Raw genomic sequence first — 23,559 nt, 5'->3', positions numbered from 1 at the left:
AGCCCGAAATAGCTCTTCCCAGCAATCAGCGAGGACATTCATGCCCAACAGGGCTCGATGTGCACCCAGACAATGGTCTTGCACGATAATCACACCTTTCTGGGGGACCATCACTCCGTGAACCTCTAGGTCCGTCAATCGGTAGCCAATATATGGGATGTCGAGGCCGTTTGCGCCCTTCAGAGTAAGCCAGGGGGCCTCCGCCCCTGGTGCCCCTTGTTTCCCAAACACTTCTTCGGATAAACTCTCAGCAAACAACGTCACTTGGGAGCCTGTGTCTACCAGGCATTGAATCTCCTTGCCGCACACTCTCACCTTCGCCACGGGGCTACGCCCAATCATCTGGCTCCTAGAGCCATATCCTCTTCCAGGGTCTTCTCGAGGGGTCCCGGCCACACGACCCACAGTGGCCGGCCGACCTAAAAACCCCCTTCTGACGCCCTGCGGGGCCCACACTGACGGCTATAGTGACCTGGTTTGCCACAGCGGTTACAGATGGGTCGCCCTTGCTCGTCCCATTCGAAACGGGGCCGGTTAAAGTGGTTCGGGCGCCTGAACGGCTCTCGGCCTCCCTCTGAGTACACTCGGTCTCGGGGCGCCGGCCGTGGTTCCTCCCGCGCCCGTCCTTGGCGCAATTCTCCTACGAGGGCTTTAGACAGTTCAGACATCTGATCGCGGACATCTTTCAAAAGTTCAGCCTTCAGTGCTTGCTTCCAGTCAGGGCCTCCGGGTTGTGCTGGTGCTACTTCACTGACAACCGCACACACTGGGGAACCACTCACCTCAGTCTCATCACCTTCCAGGGCCAGTGCCTCTTTCTTCAGATCTTCGAACGTAAGACCCGGGTCCCTTCGAAACTGGATACGTAGGCTCTGTCTCACCGGACCCTCCTTCAACCCCAGAAGAAACTGGTCCCGCAATAGAGTCTCTCCATCTCCCAACCCGTGGTCCCGACGGGTCTGTAGTCGGGCGAATTGCTCTCGCAACCTCAGGGCGAAAGCTCTAATCGGTTGGCGGGGGCCCTGCTTACAATTGAAGAACTGGGAGCGAAGGACAGCTACGGGGGTGTGGTCACCATACTGTTCAGTGAGGAACTGGAACACGGTTTGGGCGTTGGCTCTAACGGCTTCGGGGGCGGCATGCACCTCTCGCCGCGCTTCTCCATCCAGGGAGTTTAACACAAATTGAAGCCGCTGGGCTGCACTAAGGCCCTGTAGGTCGGCCAAGTACTCTAGTTGAGCCTTCCATTCAGACAATCGTACCTCGGATTCTGTCCCCCCATATTTTTGAATCCAGGGGCTCCCCATAAAAACGGGCATGGCACGGGGTTGGGCTGAAAGCCCCGCGTTGTCGGTCATTGGACGACCTTGGTTACTCAACTCGAGGTGGAAACCCTGCCGACTACGCCAAATCTGTCACACCCAGGGGCTGGCTATGCTTTAACTAAGCCACACCCCTTCTCAACTTCCACCTCGAGGAGGTCCCCAAACCCGACCCAATGGCCAAACAACACGAGAACAAGTAAGTGATAAAACAATCTTTATTTAAATATCTAAAAATAGCTTGGGGAATAGGGAAAGGGCAATTAAAACTAAACTCTGACTCGGCCCTCCAGATGGGCTATGGCCGGGAAGAGGTCAGGGAGCAAGGGGGCCACGGGGATCCGGGGCGTGGGACTCGGGCCCCGGCCTGAGTCTTAGGTATCCGTAGCGCCCTCCTTCTTCCTCCTCTTCGCTGAATACAGCTCACGGTAAGTACTGGTTCACACAGTTCGTTCTCGAGGTGCTCACTCTCTTTCTCTTCCTCCACAGGCAACGGGCTCTTTCTCTTTCTCCACAGGCAACGGCTGGGACACACAGGCACAGTTAATTCAGCTTGGTTTTGCTCTCACCTCTTCGCTGGTTACAGCTCACAGTAAGTACTGGTTCACACAGTTCGTTCCTTGGGTGCTCACTCGCTTTCTCTTTCTCCACAGGCAACGGCTGGGACACACAGGCACAGTTAGTTCAGCTTGGTTCTGCTCTCACCTCTTCGCTGATTACAGCTCACAGTAAGTACTGGTTCACACAGTTCGTTCCTTGGGTGCTCACTCGCTTTCTCTTTCTCCACAGGCAGCGGCGTAAGTACAGGTTTCCTCAGTCTCTCCTCGTGTTACCCACTCTCTCTCCTTTTCTCTCCACAGGTATCAACTTGGGCACAATAGCACAGTTAGTTTGCTTTGAATGGCTCTCACCTCTGGGCTGGACACAGCGTACTGTAAGTACAGGGTTCGCTCTATTCCTCCTCGTGTTATTCACCTCTCTCTCCTTTTCTCTCCACAGGTATCAACTTGGGCACAATAGCACAGTTAGTTTGCTTTAAATGGCTCTCACCTCTGGGCTGGACACAGCGTACTGTAAGTACAGGGTTCGCTCTATTCCTCCTCGTGTTATTCCCTCTCTCTCCTTTTCTCTCCACAGATATCAACTTGGGCACAATAGCACCGTTAGTTTGCTTTGAATGGCTCTCACCTCTGGGCTGAACACAGCGCACTGTAAGTACAGGTTTCCTCTGTTTCTCCTTGTGTTACTCACTCTCTTTCCTTTCCTCTCCACAGGTATCAACTTGGACACAAAACACAGTTACTCTGCTTTGGATGGCTTTCACCTCTGGGCTGGACACAGCGTACCGTGCTATCTCCGGAGATCTGAAGCACGCTCACAACATATACTGTACTGAACTAGGCTAGGACCAGCAATCTCCTTGTCCTCCCACGCCGAAGTGCGTGAAGGCGGGGGTTTATCTGACAGGACACACGGCAATACACAGCAGCCCACAGCAATATACAGCACCACGTCAAAATTATAGGTTTTCACAGCACGAAGACTCACCCACCACACTCAGTGTACGGAAAGGACACCCGTCTTCCTTCACTTCGCTTGGTTCGGATCTGGCGATGGAATATGCGGCCTAGCTAGTGATGTCGTCGTTGTGACTACTTCAATAAGTATTCCTTCGGCTCTCCCACCACACTATATTAGGGGTAGGGCCGCCCTCCTCCTCCTGGAGAGATCTACACAACGCCAGGTCAATATACAGGGCACTTTCGACTGGCTCTTAGTACTCACATCAATGCCACTTCCAATCCCCTTTTTCACGTCGTCTCAGTTCGCCGTATAATCTGTTCACTTCTCAACCTTTAAGGTTCGCGATGTCTTCACAATCATACAATTCCAGCCTGAGGGAGAGAGAGAGTTAGACAGCTACCAGCAGCGTACCAAGACGGGCACAACCCAGTGCTTCACACACACCAAAAAGAGCTTCCCAGACTGGGAAATAACTTGGCCTTAAGTACTGCCTTGTCCAGCGTATCCTCCAATCACCAACCGCTGTCCCTAACTAGGCACAGGTGCATCGAATTCCCTGATTTTCCTTCTTACGGCGCTACCGGAAGTTCCGGTGTTCTGTTTTTCCGGTCCGGGCGGAAACGCTTCCGGGCGGAACCAAACTTCCCGAATTTTGGTTCCGCCCCTAAAGATCGTCACCTTGTGACAAAAGCACTGGTAAAGGATATTCGACAATTGTCACCTCAGCATCAGACATTCTCCCTGGAGGCCTACCATTCCCTTATTCTGCACTTTGCTCCCAAACACACTGGCTTTTCTTTTCTTGGGATGTACAGCAGGTAGTGTTATCACTTAAAAGTATCGATACTAATAAAATTAGTTTTTTTTTTTTTTCAATTTCAGGAAATTATGACAGAATGAATATGGCTAAAAACTAATGCAGTCTTGTATAGCAGACCAAAATGTTATAGATTGATAACAGCATTACATATTGTTTGCAAAAAAATAATTGCAAATATGAGTCATTGTCTTATACCCATTTGAACTGAAAACATTAATGTCATATTTCTGTTGCATTTCACTGCATTGGGTTAGCTTTGGAGACCTAATGTTTTATCTACTTATCTCGTACAGACTTCTCTTGGCAGCCCTACATTTCAATAGTAATGGCAACAGAGATGTAGCGTGTACTAGTGAGGGTGAGGTACGCTACGCTGTTCGCTACCCACGGTTTCAGAAAGGTGGCTGGGTAGTCCACCCCATCAAGGAGAAACCATCTTAAGGTTAGTAGTTTCACTTAGTTTTTCAAAATCTTTTTTGTGTGAATCTATCTTTATGCGAGTCATCCATGTTACTAAATGTTTTCTAAACATTTCTCTCCTCAAGGATACGCAACAAATCTTATGGTCTCTCTGGTAGAGGAATACTGCAAGTCACCACAGGCCCTACAAGAAAGCAGTGCCGTCTTGTCCTCTGCTGCACCGCCCCCCCTCACCTCTTCCGTCCAGAAGGTTGCCAAGGATGAGGCAGTCAGCCTCCATCTCGCACGACACTCACGTTTTAACATGTAATAAAAGATCAATTGTACCAGTACAGTTTGTTTCACTATGTATTTATTAATCGTCTTCCAAGAGGGGCCACTGGAAACCTTTGTATGTTTGTCCCTCCTCTGCAAACTGCCTCCTTATTGCTGACACAACACATGAAGGTATGGCTTTCCTAATGTTCCTGCCTATTATTCCGTACGCCCAGCGGACAACCTGCCTGTATGCTGTGTATCGGAACTGCCTGTGGTGTAGATTGGGACATAATTACATTTTGATCATACCATGTTTTCATAGTAAACAATTCCAATGGTAAATATTGCATGTCCTGTTGGCTGATATTCTACTGTACTACACAACACCAAAGTTGTTTTTATAGGAAGTATATGGAAACCACTGAGTTTAAAAACCTGCTTAACAGGATTTACTATTTTGGTGTAGAAAAGCTGTTTCTTTGAATTGCAGTGTGAAATAATTTTTGCTCAAAACCTACTCTGGTCTGCTGGCTTGAAGAGGGCCATGCTCCTGTCTGAAGTTCATGTATGCTATCTGCAGCACAAAAGGATTCAGACAGGATGCTTCAAACCCTGGATGGAGTGTGAGGCAGGTAATGTCTTCTGGGGGATCTAGGTTTTGGACAAGGGACCAATAGGCGTCGACCTCCCTACAGCACACACTCTCCACTGCTGATGGCATAGCCTCACATCTACCACACAAGCACCTGTTAAACAAATGTGCTAAGATAAACTCACTCTCCTTCCCTCCTTGTAGCTCTAATGGTTGGTGTAAGACCTTGTAAGAAACGACATGTAGACTACTTACTTCCTAAAACTTGGGTAAATATGCACTGTAAAAAGACACACCCCCTGTACAGTATATGCTGTCAATTAGATGCATTTATCTGCATGCCTTACAACCAGTATCCCTTCACATGACAATAAAAGATCCTTGTTACAATGACTGTATTTACATGAACAGCATATTCCCGTCCTAGCCGGAAGACTAACCGCTTTCATACACGTACTCCACAGTACATGTGAGCTCATTTACATAATGTCCGTCGGAAATACTAAGGTGAGTAGTATAACAGCCGACTAAGTTCGGAATTCCAGCTGTCCGGTTATGTTGTTTAGATATACGGCCCAAACGCTTGACATCTGCAGAAGCAGAACATGCGGACACCTAGGTCTAAAAGCAGTTACTGATTAAAAATCAGTTAGCAATTTCTACAAAATTTCACATTAAACTGTGTTGAATAGAAATGCACAGAATTTCTATCCCTATCCAGACTAGCTGATCGTCACATATGTAAGCTATAGCCTACATCCTACAACATTCATTTAAAATCTGGGATCTAAATTAATTATTTTAAGACACATGTTGCTGGCATAAATGGTGACAATCTACAATGGATGCTTGAAAAACAACAAAGTCGACAGCAATATTGCTAAATATGATTTATTAAAAATACTGCAATGTGTTAAACATGGAGACGTTAGCCACAATTGGCTTTAGCCTGTGGTCACTCACCAAGACACCTGCCCAATTCTCAACCGATTCTCCTCACACCACAACTCTATCTCTCTCCTCTGTCCATTTACCCTTCCCCTTAACTCTGCCTGACCCCTCTCTCGCCTAGGCGGCTCGTAATTATACGGCAATGGCCCATCGTAAGAGTTGACATTTATCCCTACTGCAACCTCTTCACTGTCTGACTCCATTACGAAGAGACGATGTTTACCGGCCGTTGCGTCACTTCCGATCAGAGCGTTTTCACAACGGAAGTAATTTTACTCACAATTTCTTTTAAAAAACTGTTTTAATGCACATTTATGATTAATTTCTTCACGCAAGTCGAATTCCTACACTATTTATCTACACGTTCATTCACAGGGATCTTCAACTTGAAAGATAGGCTTTAAGGCAAAGCTGTTCAGTATGAACAGGCCAGAGATGAGCAGGAAAAATACAGCAAATTGCAAAAACTGGAGAGACGCTGAGCCTCGCGATATCTACACACCACCATCTTGTTCTTTGTAATATAATCTAATTAGATTACTAGCCTTCATTTCTGAAATTAATTACTTATAATTTTATACTTTTTGTACAATTTAATAATTTTATTTCATTTATTTATAAAAATTATCCAGTAGTTTACATATACAGTATTTGGTGTGCCCAACGTTGTGCAGCAATGACTGCAACTGAAAGTTTCCAGTAAATTCTGATCAGTCCTCTACAACGACATTGAAAATTTGTTTTGTATAAAGTGTGACTTGACTAAAATTCCTCAAAGTAGCTTCATGGAGTTAAACAGGAAATGGTGCAGACAGAAATCCAGCTCCTCTTCAGGAACTCGAGCTGTGTCGAGAACGTTTGGGGAACGCCTCCAGCGTGACGTCTCTGAATAACGTGGGGAATCAGTCCAATGGATGGGCGAGATGTCATAGGAGGGTGACGTCAGAGACCAGGAAGCATAAAAGCACGAGCGGCAAAGCCGACAGCCAGCATTCTGTTTTCAGCAAGCACTCTGTGTGTGTTTCAGTCGCTATCTGTTTGTGAGTCTTATTTAGTGTCGTTTGACCACTGATAAACTCCATTTGTCCAAGCTTCAATCAAGAGAAGTTTTGGGCGAGACCAGGCAGCGTTCAGGCTGTGTGTTTTCCCTGCCAACAAAAAAATAAAAATAAAAAAGGGTAGGGACATGCAGCTTGTGTGTTGTCTGCTCTCGAGGGAGTTGACGGCTGCGATGCCAGCGTTTTGCTTCACTCTCAGAAGGCTCTCTTTGAGGAGGGAGCCTTCACTGGCGTTTTTCTTGGTGCCAGTCCCGCTTTCATTGTTTCATTTTTCCAAAGCGTGTTGACTCATCTGGTTGTTGACTACATTTAATTCTGAGGAATGAAATTACATATTTAGCTGACTATGTGAAGTTAGATGTACAGGGGCTCTTGGGATGTAATTTCTTGTGTGAGAACACGTGTTTACCTCTGTTCTTCTGAGGAGGTTGAGGCGCCCAGGGGCTGCTGTGCGAAGCAGTCCCAACCGTGTTCCAGCCCCTCGTGCTGGGGGTGTCACTTTTGTATTTCGCAGATGCTAGAGTCAGAGTGGCACTCCCAGTGTACTCAGGAGATCGTTCTGCCAATCCTGGCCGGTGTGCCAGGGCGAGCGGTTCTCTCAGTTACTGCCCGGAAATGTACTGGTGCTAAGAGGCTCGCTACCTCTATGGAGGTCTCTAAAGCAGCTAGTACGGTTGTCCCCTGCCGGTCCTCCGCTTCAGGGCACTGAGCGCTTCTAGGCGCACCAAAGGCCAGTCTCGCGAGATTGGTTCCCTTACGAGGTCACATGGCGGTGTGGGAGCCCCTGCCAAGTGTGCTTCATGGGGTCCTGACCCGAGCAGGCTCTAGTCTAGTCTTCCTAGCAGACGACATAGGTCTGAGGACCGTCGTTTTTAGGAGACTTCAGCTATGAGAGTCCTGATGCTGTGGCTCAGGACCTCGGAGGGCAGGTCCCTCTGGGGAAGAGCGGTGTACACCACATTACACCGTGCCCGACTTGCCTCAGTACCGTCAGGAGGTAGATCTGCCAGCCTCTAGCAGGCCCTGGTGGGCCCCGATCAGGCTCTGGTAATGGAACAGAAGTAGACTCTCTCTGAGGATGGAGGCCATCGAGGTGGTCCCTCCTCGGGTTGCAGAGTCAGTGTCCTAAAGCCGGTATTTCACTGTTCCGAGGAAGGATGAGGTGCTGTGTCCTTTTTTTAGATCTGTGCTTTTTGAACCTCTCAGTCAGGGGACTGAAGTTCAGCATGCTTGCACAGGCCAAGTCCGAGGACTGGTGTGTCACGATCTATCAAAAAGATGCACTTATCTCCATCCTTCTCCATCAGAAGATGCCTACCAAAAGCCTACCAATACGGATCTTCCTCTGGCCTTGCACTCTCACCCCACACTTTCACGACTCAACCACATTGACAATTGATTGATATTAGCTCAATCAGAGCAGAAGAGGGTTCGGCATCAAGGTGTCATTCTCGCTTACAGGAAAGAGCTGGGGTTAAGACTTAACGCCAAGAAAAGTGTGCTTTCTCCAGTACAAAGAACCACTTATCTGGACGTGGTGTGGGATTTGACCATGATGCAGGCACGTGTGTCACCTGCTCGGATCGAGTCGATCCTCACTGCAGTCGCGAGAGTGAGAGAAGGCCGTTCACTCACTGTCAAGCAGTCTCAGAGACTGCTGGGTCTGATGGCAGCTGTGTCCAACGTGAATGCTATTGGCCTGCTGTACATGAGACCTCTACAGTGGTGGCTCAAGACCAAGGGGTTCTCCCTGAGGGGAAACCCACTTCACATGCTAAATGGTCATGCAGCGGTGCCTACGTGCCTTAGATATGTGGAGAAAACCTTGATTCTTGTAATAATATGAAATAATTATGATATGAATAAATAAATAATATGAAAGCACAAAATAATATGACGTTCCCACGAGTTAATATGTCGTTCCCACGAATTAGTATTTCCTGGCCATGACAAAACCGACCATGCCCCCTCACGGGCACAGTATATATGAGTGTGAAAATTAATGCTTTAAACATTTATATTATGCAATACTCTGTCAAATGTATCATATTCTTAGGCCGACCTTGAGTACCCATCTAAAACTTCAACTAGCCCACAACCTCGCATTTTCAGCCAACGCCCAAATGACGGGTTTCCCAAGACGTCACTTCAACGACTACTGAACTTCCAGTCAATAAGCATCCTTAGGAAACCCCTTTTTCAGCATGGACAAAAACAAAGGGAACCCCCTAAACAAGCAACGCAAGTACCTCCAGATTCTGAGCTTAACTGGTGCATTTAAAATAAATTTTAACCTAATTGAGGAACTCAATTTGAGGGTTAATTAAGTGATTGATGGTTGTTCAGGTCTATGCTTATGCGTATATTGCTTTAAACTTGGGACTTCAAATTGTAATTTTCTTAAACTCATTCTTTCCTCACTTTCTCCCTGCAACTTGTATGAATGTGCGTGTTCATGTGTTTGATTAGTTTATATGTCTTAGATATATCCAATAAAGTCTAATTTATATTTGAAAAGGGAAGTGTCTTGTATTTTGTGCTTAGAAGTTAATGGCTTAAACTGCCGATCTTGTTACTGTGCTAATTACTAGAGTTCTCACCATATTTTGGATTTTAATATCCATTGCAGAGTTGATGTTATACGGCTCATTCAGTAAATCACTGGCCAACTCAGTGATCAGCCGTAAAACAGTGATTCTGTCCAAATTCCCTATAAAATGATTCCCTTTGAACTAAATTGACCTGTTTCCCTTACACAGGGGATCTGTTTCTGGGGCTCATCTAGTTGTCCTGGGCCGGGTTTCCCATTAAAGATTGATCTTAGTGTTTAAGAGCATTTTCTACTATAATTTTATGATAGTTCATTATTGTTTCACATGCGTTTCCCAACAATGCACGTAAAGCAAAAGCACGTAGCTGTGCTTTAAGTGCTACTTAAGAGTCACTATCCGTTTGTCAAGTGCTGAAATGTCACCTTATAGAATGGCTCTTAATTGTAGTACACAATCGTTTATTGACATTAACCTAATACTGCGTTCCAGACAGACAACTTGGATATAACTACAAAAAAAAAACTATATTATATTATATTATAGTGTATAATATTATACTTTACATAATAATATATAGTGTACTTTATATATAGTATAGAGAGAGAGAGAGAGAGAGACGTTATTTCCAGGTCTAATACACAGCTGGTTTTCGTGCACTTCAGCAAGTCATTGACATATTTTTCCCCCAGTCATTGAAGCACTTTCTACATTACTTCTTTTATTGTTTTTTTTTTCTCAGTCATTTAATTTAGATGAGTATTTTTATTTTTTCTGCCCCTTTTAATTATTTAATTTATAAATTAATAAATAAAAATAAAGAAAAGGAGTCATAAAGTGTACAATAAAGCACAATCAAATCCTTATATTATAATCACATTGCACTTGAATCAAGTTAAAGGTGTAATCTGCTGATTGTCCTGCAGGTGACTGCATAAATCTGTATTCTTACGATGCACTTAGGGCTTTATGATTACTCCAGGGCACCCGTAGATCTACAATGATTTTCAAGTGCTACTTAAGTTACGATGCTTTTGGAAAACAGACCGTAACATTAAAGGGTTAGTTCACCCAGATAGCAAAATTATGTAATTAATAACTTACCCTCATGTTGTTCCAAACCCGTAAGACCTCCTTATCTTTGGAACACAGTTTAAGATATTTTAGATTCAGTCCGATAGCTCTCAGTCCCTCCATTTAAGCTGTGTGAACGGTATACTGTCCATGTCCAGGAAGGTAAGAAAAACATCCTCAAAGTAGTCCATGTGACATCAGAGGGTCGGTTAGAATTGTTTGAAGCATCAAAAATACATTTTGGTCCAAAAATAGAAAAAACGACGACTTTATTCAGCATTGTCTTTTCTTCCGTGTCAGTTGTAAGTTCAAAACAAAGCGGTCTGGATATCCGGTTCGCGAACGAATCATTCGATGTAACCGGATCTTTTTGAACCAGTTCACCAAATCGAACTGGATCGTTTTAAACGGTTCGGCTCGGCTCGGTGTTCATCTTCAGTTCTCTCTTCACAGCAGTTCAGTCAGTGTACTGTTTGAGTGCATGAATTACTCCGGGATATTGGTTTGTTTGAACTCAGAGGGAGTGTCAGCCACATTAAAAAAGTTAACAGCTTAAGTCATTTGTAGATTAATGCGTATTAGAGATGCAAACTGTTTAAAACGATTCAGTTCAATTTGGTGAACCGGATATCCAGACTGCTTTGTTTTGAACTCTCTCACAACAGACACGGAAGAGAAGACAATGCTGAATAAAGTCGTAGTTTTTGCTATTTTTGGACCAAAATGTTTTTTCGATGCTTCAAAAAATTCTAAGCGACCCCCTGATGTTACATGGACTACTTTGATGATGTTTTTCTTACCTTTCTGGACATGGACAGTATACCATTCACACAGCTTCAATGGAGGGACTGAGAGCTCTCGGACTAAATCTAAAATATCTTAAACTGTGTTCCAAAGATAAACGGAGGTCTTACGGGTTTGGAACAACATGAGGGTAATTCAATTCAATTCAATTCAAGTTTATTTGTATAGCGCTTTTTACAATACAAATCGTTACAAAGCAACTTTACAGAAAATTATGTTTCTACAATATTTAGTAGTAGCTAGTAGTTTGTGCACGTTTGACAGGATTTTAGAAAAATAAAAATTATAATAATAATACAAGACGTAGTCAGCTAGATGATGAACTATCAATATTATTAATTAATAGTAATTATAGGATGCAGTCACACATGTAGCAATAATTGTTAGTTCGGTTTGTTGATTCAAGGTTAGCATCATCTGGGGTCCTCTGAGGGTCAGCATCATCTCTTCTCAGGTGTTCTGGATCCAGACTGGAGCTTGTGTAAATCCTAGTTACCACGGGATGTAAATCCCGTGGCAAAACATAGAAACAAAATAGAGACATCATTAGCATAGCTGCTGATCCAACAAAGTAAAATTAGTTTAACCCAAGCTAAAGAATAAAAATGCAGATTCAACTACACTCACAATTTAAGAGATACATTATTCGAATGCTTGGCGAAAGAGATGCGTTTTTAATCTAGATTTAAACAGAGAGAGTGTGTCTGAACCCCGAACATTATCAGGAAGGCTATTCCAGAGTTTGGGAGCCAAATGTGAAAAAGCTCTACCTCCTTTAGTGGACTTTGCTATCCTAGGAACTACCAAAAGTCCAGCGTTTTGTGACCTTAGGGTGCGTGATGGGTTGTAGCGTGGTAGAAGGCTAGTTAGGTACGCAGGAGCTAAACCATTTAGGGCCTTATAGGTAAGTAATGATAATTTGTAACAGATACGGAACTTAATAGGTAGCCAGTGCAGAGACTGTAAAATTGGGGTAATATGATCATATTTTCTTGACCTGGTAAGGACTCTAGCTGCTGCATTTTGGACTACCTGTAGCTTGTTTATTGACAAAGCAGGACAACCACCTAGAAGTCCATTACAATAGTCCAGTCTAGAGGTCATGAAAGCATGAACTAGCTTTTCTGCATCAGAAACAGATAACATGTTTCGTAGCTTGGCAATGTTTCTAAGATGGAAGAATGCGGTTTTTTGTAACATTGGAAATATGATTTTCAAAAGACAAATTGCTGTCTAATATAACACCCAGATTTCTGACTGTAGAGGAAGTAACAGTACATCCGTCTAGTTGCAGATTGTAATCTACAAGATTCTGTGTGGTGTTTTTTGGTCCAATAATTAATATCTCTGTCTTATCCGAATTTAATTGGAGAAAATTATCTGTCATCCAATCTTTTACATTTTTAACACACTCTGTTAGCTTAGATAATTGGGAAGTTTCATCTGGTCTCGTTGAAATATATAGCTGAGTATCATCAGCATAACAGTGGAAGCTAATTCCGTATTTTCTAATAATATTACCAAGGGGCAACATGTATATTGAAAATAGAAGGGGACCTAGGACGGATCCTTGTGGCACTCAATATTTTACTGATGATAAATGAGATGACACCCCATTTAAGTAAACAAAATGGTAGCGATCGGACAGGTAGGATCTAAACCATCTTAGAGCCTGCCCTTGAATACCTGTATAGTTTTGTAATCGATCTATGAGTATGTCATGATCTATGGTGTCGAACGCAGCACTAAGATCAAGTAAGACTAGAAATGAGATGCAGCCTTGATCTGACGCAAGAAGCAGGTCATTTGTAATTTTAACAAGTGCAGTTTCTGTGCTATGGTGGGGCCTAAAACCTGACTGAAATTCTTCATACAGATCATTTTTATGCAGGAAGGTGCTCAATTGAGCAGACACAACCTTTTCTAAAATTTTAGACATAAATGGAAGATTTGAAATAGGCCTATAATTTGCCAGTACACTAGGATCTAGTTTTGGTTTCTTAATAAGAGGCTTGATAACCGCCAGCTTGTTATTAATTACACCATTTTGCTATCTGGGTGAACTAACCCTTTAAGATCAGTCGTACGATCGTTTTTAAGAAAATTCTTAGGCTTACAAAGCTTTTGGGAAACTCAGCCCTGGTCTCCGCTGACATTCAGGGCTGTAGAGGTCATCTCTTGGTTCTGATCCACCAGCTGATCTGGATACAGACTGAATCAGGGTGGCTACTGTAACCTTGGGATATGAATGAATGGACTAATATTAACATACAGTAGATGCCATTCTTCTTTCAATGTAGCGAGTACATCGGGTGTTATGGGAAGTGTTGCTGGTTCCAGTTGACCTAATTAATGCAGGCTAACGATCCTTTAACATATTTGAATAATATAAATGTGATTTTTGTGTATGCTAGTATTAAAATATGGGTCTTTAATCTACATCTAGAGTTTTGAGATTGCAGTGCATGTAAAGGACTATAACATTATTGACACACTGTTTTCCTAATGAATGTTGTTCAGTTGCTTTGAATGTATTTTGATGTATTTTGTTTAAAGCGCTATATAAATAAAGGTGACTTGACTTGACTATAACACAATAAGAGATTTCTCCGGTACTGAGGCTTTAAACCATTTTAATTCTGTGAGTTTTCTCCTATGAACTGCTTGCTTCAGGTCCTTCCACCACATTTCAATTGGATTGAGGTCCAGACTTTCACTTGACCATTCCAAAACATTAACTTAGTTATTTTTTAAAAGAAACAAAGTAAATTCTTTGGTAAAATGACTTCTGTGCTTGGTGTCACTGGCATGATCCACTTTCTCTTTAGACTCGGTTCACGGACAGATGTCCTCACATTTTCCTTTTATAATTTGCTGGTATAAATCAGAATTCATTGTTTCAAAAATTATGGCAAGTCGTCCTGGCCCAGATGCAGCAAAACAGCCCCAAACCATGAGACCATCACCACCATCTTTCAATGATGGAATATGGTTCTTATGCTGGAATGCAGCATGTTCTTTTAAAATAAAATATTTGATCCTGGACCACAAATCCAGCCTTAAGTGTACATTTTTGAAAATGGAGATTTATACATTATCTGAAAGCTGATCATCTTTCCATTGATATATGGTTTGTTAGGATAGGACATTATTTGGCCGGGATACAACTTTTTGAAAATCTGGAATATGAGGGTATAGATAGTGTGACGAGTGGGGCGGGGCCGAGAGACGTGGGAACGGGGCGAGGCCGGTGGAGTGGTTGGAGATGAGCGACACCTGCTCGACCCACTGGTCTCGAGTCCCACGGAGTAGATGGAAGGATATAAAACTGGAGCGACGACAGTGAAAGACGAGAGAGGACCAGGCCTGGACTTTATTTTGTATTTGGTTTTTATTTGTGTTTTGTCTTTATTTTGTCATTATTAAATCTTATTTGATTGTCCGCCGGTTCCCGCCTCCTTCTTCCCGATGATTATGGAGTTTTAATTCGTTACAGATAGATAGATAGATATATTTATATAATCAGCTGTATATATACACTGAAATGTTTGCATTTTTGTCCAATTTAGTGGCATTTTTGCCTGAATTCCTTCCCCAGCCTTACACACGCTTCACATACAGTATGTTTACATATATCAATTTTGAGGACACCATGCAGGGAATATTTGTTCAGAATTTCTGTTTAGCTTTTGTGACAGTTTATGAGACTATTTGGTAAAGTAAACAATATAATACATGTTTTTATTGTAAATTCCAATGCTTATGTTTCGTAGATTTAAACATTACAACAATAGGGATTATTAGTGATAAACAGTACATAGTGTATTTGTGTTTGACTGTGGTTTTTTTATTTACTTGATTACTTACTAAAATAGTCATTGGTTAAAATCTTGTCTCCTAATGTATACTGTCTACTAAAGGTATAGGCCTAACTCTAATAATAATAATAAACACAGAAAAGCACAAAAGCTGTAGTTTTGAAGTATATTTTTTAATCAGAGATAAAGTACAACATGTTTATATTTATAAATTTTAGAATTAATTAAGAATTCATTAGAATTAATAAAGGTGTTATAATAAATAAGGAAAATAAGGGATTCCATGTTTATGTATTTACATAATACTATGGGATGGGTCTTTCGTTTGTGAATGAATTCTTGGAAGTTAATTAATTTATTTATATGTTTAAATACATTATTTATTCATGGTCCTTGCATGGTCCTAAGGTAAACTACTTTAAAAGTGGCAGTGAAAGTTTATTATGATTTATTATGGTTTTTGCCTATGATATGTTTCCTTGTGTTTTGCTCTGGCTTAAGTAAGATAATGTAGCATTTTGGTGTAAATATACAGAATAACAAGCCAAAACTAGAGGCTAAGATGGCAAATATCTCCACAGCTACAGTAAATTTTCCGGGAGAACTGACATAAGCTGGGATAAAGGTGATCCAAACAGCACAGAATATTAGCAGACTGAACGTGATGAATTTCGCTTCATTAAAGTTATCAGGCAGCTTTCGAGCTAGAAAAGCCAAAATGAAACATAGAACAGACAGCAAACCGATATAACCAAGCACAGCCCAGAACCCTATAGCTGATCCTAGATCACATTCAAGTATTATTGTATCTAATGAATGGGTAATATTTTTATATGGGATTGGAGGGGCTAATACCAGCCACAGAGTACATATTATTACCTGGAAAAAAGTGCAACAGAAAACACTAACTCTTTGTAAGGGCAATGTACACTGAGGAACACTTGTACCGGGCACAGTGGCCTTGAAGGCCATTACCACTGCTATTGTCCTTGCCAGAACACAAGACATACAAAGGGCGAAAGTGATCCCAAATGTTGTGTGGCGCAACATACAGGACCAGTCAGTAGGCTGACCAATAAAAGTGAGTGAACAGAGAAAACACAGAGAGAGTGAGAAAAGGAGTAGGAAGCTCAGCTCTGTATTGCTAGCCTTCACAAGAGGAGTGTCTATGAAGTGGTAAAACATCAGTGCAACTGCAATTGTTAAAGACACCCCAGTTAATGAGAATGCAGTCAAAAGTATTCCCATGTTTTCCTCAAATGAAAGGAACTCCACTTTTTTGAGAACACACATACTGTGGTTTTCATTTGACCAGTGCTCTAAAGGACATTTGATGCATTCAGCAGAATCTAAAAAAGACAAATAGAGCATAATATTCTTATACACACATTGTATTTATTTATTTTTGTTAATTAGATGAAAGCAAACAAGCATATATATTATATACTGCATATATTATATACTGTATATTATTTATATATATATATATGAGTAATCAACATATGAAGAGGATCAAAAAAGTCTATCAAATTTGTCCTGAGACAAGAACATATTTTGGTTTTAGGTTTTAGGACAGCTTTGATTAAAGGTTTTGATCCACTTCAAATGTGTATGTATCTTTATGTATCAAAATGCTGGTCTTCTCACCAGTAGTACTGCTGATTTCTCCAGAAGTGCACCGCAAACATTCAAAGCAGCATACTGGTCTCCCTTTGATCACAGCTTGTCTGAAACCTGGCTGGCAGCTCTCACTACACACTGAACTCGGTTTCTGCCATATTTACACATTCTTACTTTGTTGCACTTATTTTTTATTGTTTGTCACTAACTTAAGTAATCAGTATAATGGTTTTATGTTGTACATACCGTGTGACTGTCTCCTGCCCAAACTATATTGATAGAATTCATGACAAACTGCTGTTCATTGGGTAGTGAGGCATCATAGTGTCCTACAGTAATAAAAGTTGTTTCCCCTGCTCCATTTTTCTGCCAGTTTATTAGTTCATATCTTGCCATAGGGTCTCCATTTTTGTCAAAGTATATCATCTCACCGGAGGTCATTGTGAAATTAACATTTTGAAGGGAATGCATTACCTGTGACCATTTCAAAACACTGTTAAAATGTGTTAGATATTAAATAATAATAATAATAATAATAATAATAATAAATAAAATGAAAGATTTACTTACTTGGCTGGAAACTATTAAATCTTTGGTTCCACAAGTTATGGTTTCAGGTGCACTGTTTGAAGTTTTGCAAGCCAATGTGTTATGCAAAGCATTAGCTATAGCATAAATTGCCTTATATACATTATTTGAAATCCTTAGCTCAGATACATCTGTAAACTCATTACTCACATTACTCAGATTCTCAGACCCATTACAAAACTTCTCATGCTCAGTTTTAGAGCTGATTGTAGGAAAGATACGGCATCCAAATGCCATCTCCCAAAATTCCCTCAAAAGAGCGTTTGAAGGGTTTTGAGATGGACTGACCTTAAGGAGAAATTCTCTCAAGCCTGGAATTTTTGACTTGCTAATTGTAAAACCAACTGCACCACCAAGGACTTTTGAAACAATTCTAGTTGCCAAGTATCTTGCTGTAATCCAGGATTCACTGCCTACCCACTGTAGCCCGGTTACATTCTGTCTGATAATCTCCTCCAGTAACACATCCATTTCACCCTGTGCCAAAAATGCCACAAGAACTTTAGCAGTGCCCTTTTTTATTACTTCAACAACCTTAGCAATCTTCTCTTTGGAATTTGTCCTTGATATGGCCTCTGAATATTCAATGCATACTCCTTCTCTCTCTGCTACCTCTACAAAGGTTGCCATGCCATTGTTTCCATAGTCATTGTCACTTCTCACTGCTCCAACCCATGTCCATCCAAAATGTTTGACTAGTTGTGCTAGAGCTCTGCTTTGGTAGAAATCACTGGGAATAGTTCTGAAGAAAGACGGAAACTGCTTTCTGTTGCTCAGGCAGGCACAGGTAGCAAAATGGCTTATCTGTCAAACAGAAAAGATGAACATAACAAGAAAACATATTTATTTTTATCTTTAAATATCTTATAATAGGAAACATTTATTTCACTTTTATTTCACATTTATTTTGTTTATTTTATTCTATGTATTTCACCACTGGGATTCTGAAGGGCCCTGTTATTCTGGACAGTACAATGGTTGAGGAAGACTCAGATTCTCCAATTATGGCTTTTACTGCTGTTTTTCCAGAGCAGATGTGATCTGCTGTCAGCTCCTGACCATTTATCAGAGCCACTGATGATCTCATAGAGGCTAATGTGGAACCGCAGCTGTCAAATATTTGGTATCCAATCGAAATATTTGGCAGTAAGCTTGGCTTGCTATTAATTTCTTCAATGGCAAAGATCATGGTCTGAGCAAAACGGAATTCTCTCAAATTAAGGCTGAGAGGGAGATAGAGAGATAGAGGGGGGGGGGGGGGGCGGAGAGAGATATTTTGTAGTATGGTTTGTCTTGTTACAAAGTTAAAAAGTAATAAACATCCAACAAAATAAAATCTATAACATAGGTCATATATATTTACACTGTAAAATTAATAACATATAAGCAAAGAATTAACAAACCTGGTGCACATTAGGCGATGGGGTTTTTCTCTAAAGGATGGCATTTCAAAATTTATTTTGCTGTGAATTGAAAAAGCTCCTCCGATGATTATGTCTCCATCCTTGGACAGCAGGGGGTACTCTGGTTTCCCTATTATACTACAGTTAACCTTTGTTTCCCCCTTTGTTTTAATGCTGCAAAGCAGCAAGAACCCAAAGACAAGCATTACAGAGACTCTGTGCCCTCCCTTACTCTTCTGATGATGACTAGTTTGTTTATATAGTGTTTATCAGACTCATTATGAGCACATCAAAAATCAAGTTATGTATTAACGTGGTGTAAATCTTTCAAATCCCAGTGATGTCATTATGTTGTACAGGTACCCTTACCTTTCTCGTTTACCATTGATTTTGTCAGATTACAGACCAAACTGTATGGTAGAAATTTGATTTATTATTTGTTTCAAAATCATGAAACCTGCTTTTATGTAAAGTACCAATGCAAATGCAAATGCAAAAAAAAAATTAAAATACATACATATATATATATATATATATATATATATATATATATATATATAAATATATATATATATAAATACAAATAATCAGTCCCTCCAGGATTTTGCAGAACTTTTTCAGATTATTATGGCCTAAAATGACTGATTTTGCTGGTGTTTTTCTCAAAATTTGTGGTGATATTTGTGGCATTTCTTATTGTTTTGCTGTGAAAATATACCACAGACAACATTCTTCTAACACTATTATGACTTTTCTGATTTCGCAAAACATTGCAAGTCTCCAGACCTTGTCTCAGAGGACCACCAGGACAAGACCACAGGAAACAGATGATTCTTCTGCACAATCTGACTTTGCTGCAGCCTGGAATTGAACTACTGGTTTCGTCTGGTCAGAGGAGAACTGGCCCCCCAACTGAGCCTGGTTTCTCCCAAGGTTTTTTTCTCCATTCTGTCACCGATGGAGTTTCGGTTCCTTGCCGCTGTCGCCTCTGGCTTGCTTAGTTGGGGTCACTTCATCTACAGCGATATCATTGACTTGATTGCAAATAAACGCACAGACACTATTTAACTGAACAGAGATGACATCACTGAATTCAATGATGAACTGCCTTTAACTATCATTTTGCATTATTGACACACTGTTTTCCTAATGAATGTTGTTCAGTTGCTTTGACGCAATGTATTTTGTTTAAAGCGCTATATAAATAAAGGTGACTTGACTTGACTAACATTTGAGGACACCAGCACTAGTCCATTAAGTTCTACAGAAGGTGGCTCCAGCACCTGACAGTAAAGCACTCACCCTAATCGCATATGTACATCTCAGAGACATCTATTTGATGTCTGTATTTGCTTCTGCAGGACGTCTCTAAGATGTCAAATAGACATTTTTTAGAATGAATGTAAAACTGCTTCTGTAGACGTTTATCAGAGTACACAGCAGATGATTCCCAGATCTTTAGCAGATGTCTTTCAGATGTAATGAATATATTGGATCTGATAAAATGTACTTTTATTATGGTCATTCAAAATGTCTAAATATAATTTAATAAATAAATATATATATAGAAAAGATTAGACCATATCTGCCACATGTTGATCCTATAGTTTTACTATGTTTAATCAATGGTGAACTGTGGTGATTTGTGTTTATTGAACAATAGAGAGAGTATAGTGTGACTTGTCTCCAAAAATGTGATTGATGAGGGTCATAAAAACCATCTGTTCTGGACACCTGTTTGGACACCCCCCTCCCCTTCCCTGGACAGCCCAGTGACCTAAATATGAACCTGAGAAGGAATTTCGGTGGGAGGGATTTTTTTTTTTTTTTTGTGCATTGGGAAGTATGTGCTTTTTTTTTAAACATTAAAATGTGAAATCGTGAAAATGGTATAAGGGAAGTTTTTATTAAGGTTTTAAATACACAGTGCATTTCAAGGAAAAGGTTATAAACACAGACGAAATGGAAACAATGTAATGATCGTTTTCGTAGTTGGAAAAGTGTAAAAACGGTGTTAAAGTTGTTACAAATTAAATAAAAAGAAAACTAGGTTACTGGTTATTTATCTAAAACAACCAAACAAGCCAAAACTATCAGATACGTTTCGTTAAGCAACACGTGGAAAAGATGTGAGAGCTTGTAGCATTACAATTTAAAAACTTTTAAGGTTTGTTACCAGTTAGAAAACTAGGTTACAGAGCTTTATAGCATTTGTACATTACCTCAAACTAAAGAAAAAGAAGTGAATGTAAAGCAACGATACAAACCAGAAAAGTTGGTGTTCGTCACGCCGGGTGAAAAGTTAAAACAAAAGAAAAAAAGATGCTAGGCATTTACGCGGATCTTAAATAAAATACATCAGACAAGATACTTGTCAAATCTATGATGTACTCTACCACTAACTACAATTTTAAAAATCGAGACTGTTACTGACAGAGTTAAATAAAAGAAAAAAAGATCTCCCAGCAAAGTTTTACGGCATCTCCACTGAATCGACCTCACAGCATCGCTGACACACTTAGAATGAGGCTCGGGAATGCTTTGGAAAATCAACGCCTACAGCCCGGCCCTCTCTAACGCTGGAGGCGTGATAGTAGCATCAAATAGATTTAAATGTATGTTAAAATGATTAAACTAAGTAGTTTTTAATAAATAGACATCAGTTCTTAATTAGTGAAAACTTTATATCTTATAAACTTATATATTTAAACATAAGACCAATTTTTACTTTTAAATTATGTAGGCCTATACGATTTTTATTTATTTTTAGTAAAAAAAAATATATATATATATAAAAAGTCATTGTTGGAAAATAAAAGTGTTATTTGCGATCTGTGTTATTTAACCGGCAAAAAAAAAAAAAACATCCACACAAACACCCAATGTTCGTTTTAACAAGACAGAGGGTGGTAAATAGGATATTGATAGTTTTATTTTAATTACATTTATTATTTTTATTCACAAGGTGATTTTTCAAACACCAATGCAAACATGCCATACAAACACACTTACCTTGATTTTTCAAGCCTCAATACAAACACACACACACACACACACACACACACAAACAAACAAATATACAAAAAGCATAAATACACGTAAATATACCCAAACATACAAATACAAACACAAGTACAAACAAACATACAGAATATGGCTTACAAACAATCTCACACACACACACATACACACACACACTTTCCTTCTGCCGTGCTTGTGTCGTGTTATCTAGCCAGACATATGTAATTAAAAGTACTCGGTTTAACAATAGGACAGGAAAGAAAACAGCATCTCAAGTTGTGCATCGAAACGTAAACGTGTCCGGCATCTGGCGTCTGTGTGATTACTGGATTGTGAAAGTAACTAATTTCAAGGGATCTGTATCATTTAACCGCCCAAAAAACCCATCCACTCAAAGACCCCAATGTACGTTTTAACAATTGAGAATTTAACATGATAATTTTTATTTATTAAGACTTTGACTTACTGACTTTTGACTTAAGATCTTTGATTTCCAATGTAAGACGGAATAACTTTTAAACGCAAACGATTCACAATACTTGGTGGGGAGAAATGCTAAACAGATATCATCGCATTGATTTTGGAGTTGTTAAAAATCCGTGCATTTCAAACAATCAAAGTTAATGCCGTATCTACCCCGTCGAGATGAAAGGCAGTCTTTACGCACCAGGGCCCTCATTTATCAATGGTGTGTACGGACAGATTTGTGCGTAGTGAGTGCGCAAGAACAATTTCACGCAAAGTGTGGGATTCACCAAGTTGTACTTATACGTAGAAATGTGTGTAAATATAAGCACACATCTGAGCATGCTTACGCAGATAATCTAGTGGTAGAATAGCGACACTACACATAAAAATCATTTAAGAGTGTCACAGTAAGCATTAAGCAATCCACATATGTCCTGTGTTTCCTTTAAAACACTCAATTTATAATTTGTCTGGTTTTAAACACGATGCTTAATTGGTGTCAAACCCTATAAAAGACAGATGTGAAATATATTTGTCTCAGTGCAATGGTTTATCTTGCGTTATTGGAAGACTTGGCAAACAATGCGCTCCGCAGAGAGCGCGTTTTCCAAGATCGCGCTGATCTGCTTGGCGAGAGCACAGAGTGGCTTCTAAGTAGGTACCGCTTTCCCAAAAATGTACTGCTGGATTTGTGTCATGATTTAGGACCAGTGTTGGAGAGAGAAACAAATCGCACGAAAGCCATTCCCGTGCACATCCAACTCCTGTCCACCCTTGGATTTTTAGCTACTGGCACATTTCAGCGTGAGGTTGGAGACATATGTGGTATATCCCAGCCATCAGTGAGTAGGATCATGCCGGCAGTGTTGGATGCAATTATTTCCTTGGCCCCAACCTACATCCAGTTCCCTTATCGAAATCCTCAACAAGCTGCAATAAAACGGGACTTTCATGCCATTGGTAGATTCCCAAACATAATTGGAGCTATAGACTGCACCCACATCGCCATAAAAGCACCATCAACCAACGAATTTAATTATGTAAATAGAAAAGGGTTTCATTCTGTTAACGTGCAAATTATTTGTGATGCAAATTTGTTGTTATTAAACATCATTGCGCGGTGGCCTGGAGGAACACACGACTCGTTCGTTCTGCAGAATAGCTCTGTGGGTGTGCGTCTCCAAGAAGGCGCTGTTGAGGATGGCTGGCTCATTGGTGAATTTAAGGCTACAACATGTTTAATGCTATGTACAATTACTTAAAACTATT

General features: G+C 40.7%; 1 protein-coding gene across 1 annotated transcript; it reads right to left on the bottom strand.

The window, feature by feature from the left end:
• Positions 1-15,631: 15,631 nt before the first annotated feature.
• Positions 15,632-18,944, bottom strand: LOC132101156 (extracellular calcium-sensing receptor). Its single transcript, XM_059505870.1, has 6 exons — positions 18,802-18,944; positions 18,333-18,621; positions 17,401-18,202; positions 17,057-17,286; positions 16,838-16,961; positions 15,632-16,539 (listed from the first exon to the last, which is right to left on the bottom strand). Exons 1-6 carry the CDS (start codon positions 18,843-18,845, stop codon positions 15,632-15,634), a joined length of 2,397 nt encoding a protein of 798 aa, XP_059361853.1. The 5' UTR covers positions 18,846-18,944.
• Positions 18,945-23,559: the final 4,615 nt, after the last annotated feature.

Source organism: Carassius carassius, chromosome 23, assembly GCF_963082965.1.
Source record: "Carassius carassius chromosome 23, fCarCar2.1, whole genome shotgun sequence".
Taxonomy (NCBI): Eukaryota; Metazoa; Chordata; class Actinopteri; order Cypriniformes; family Cyprinidae; genus Carassius; species Carassius carassius.
Note: the sequence above shows the minus strand (reverse complement) of the source record. Positions and strands in the feature narration are given on the sequence as shown.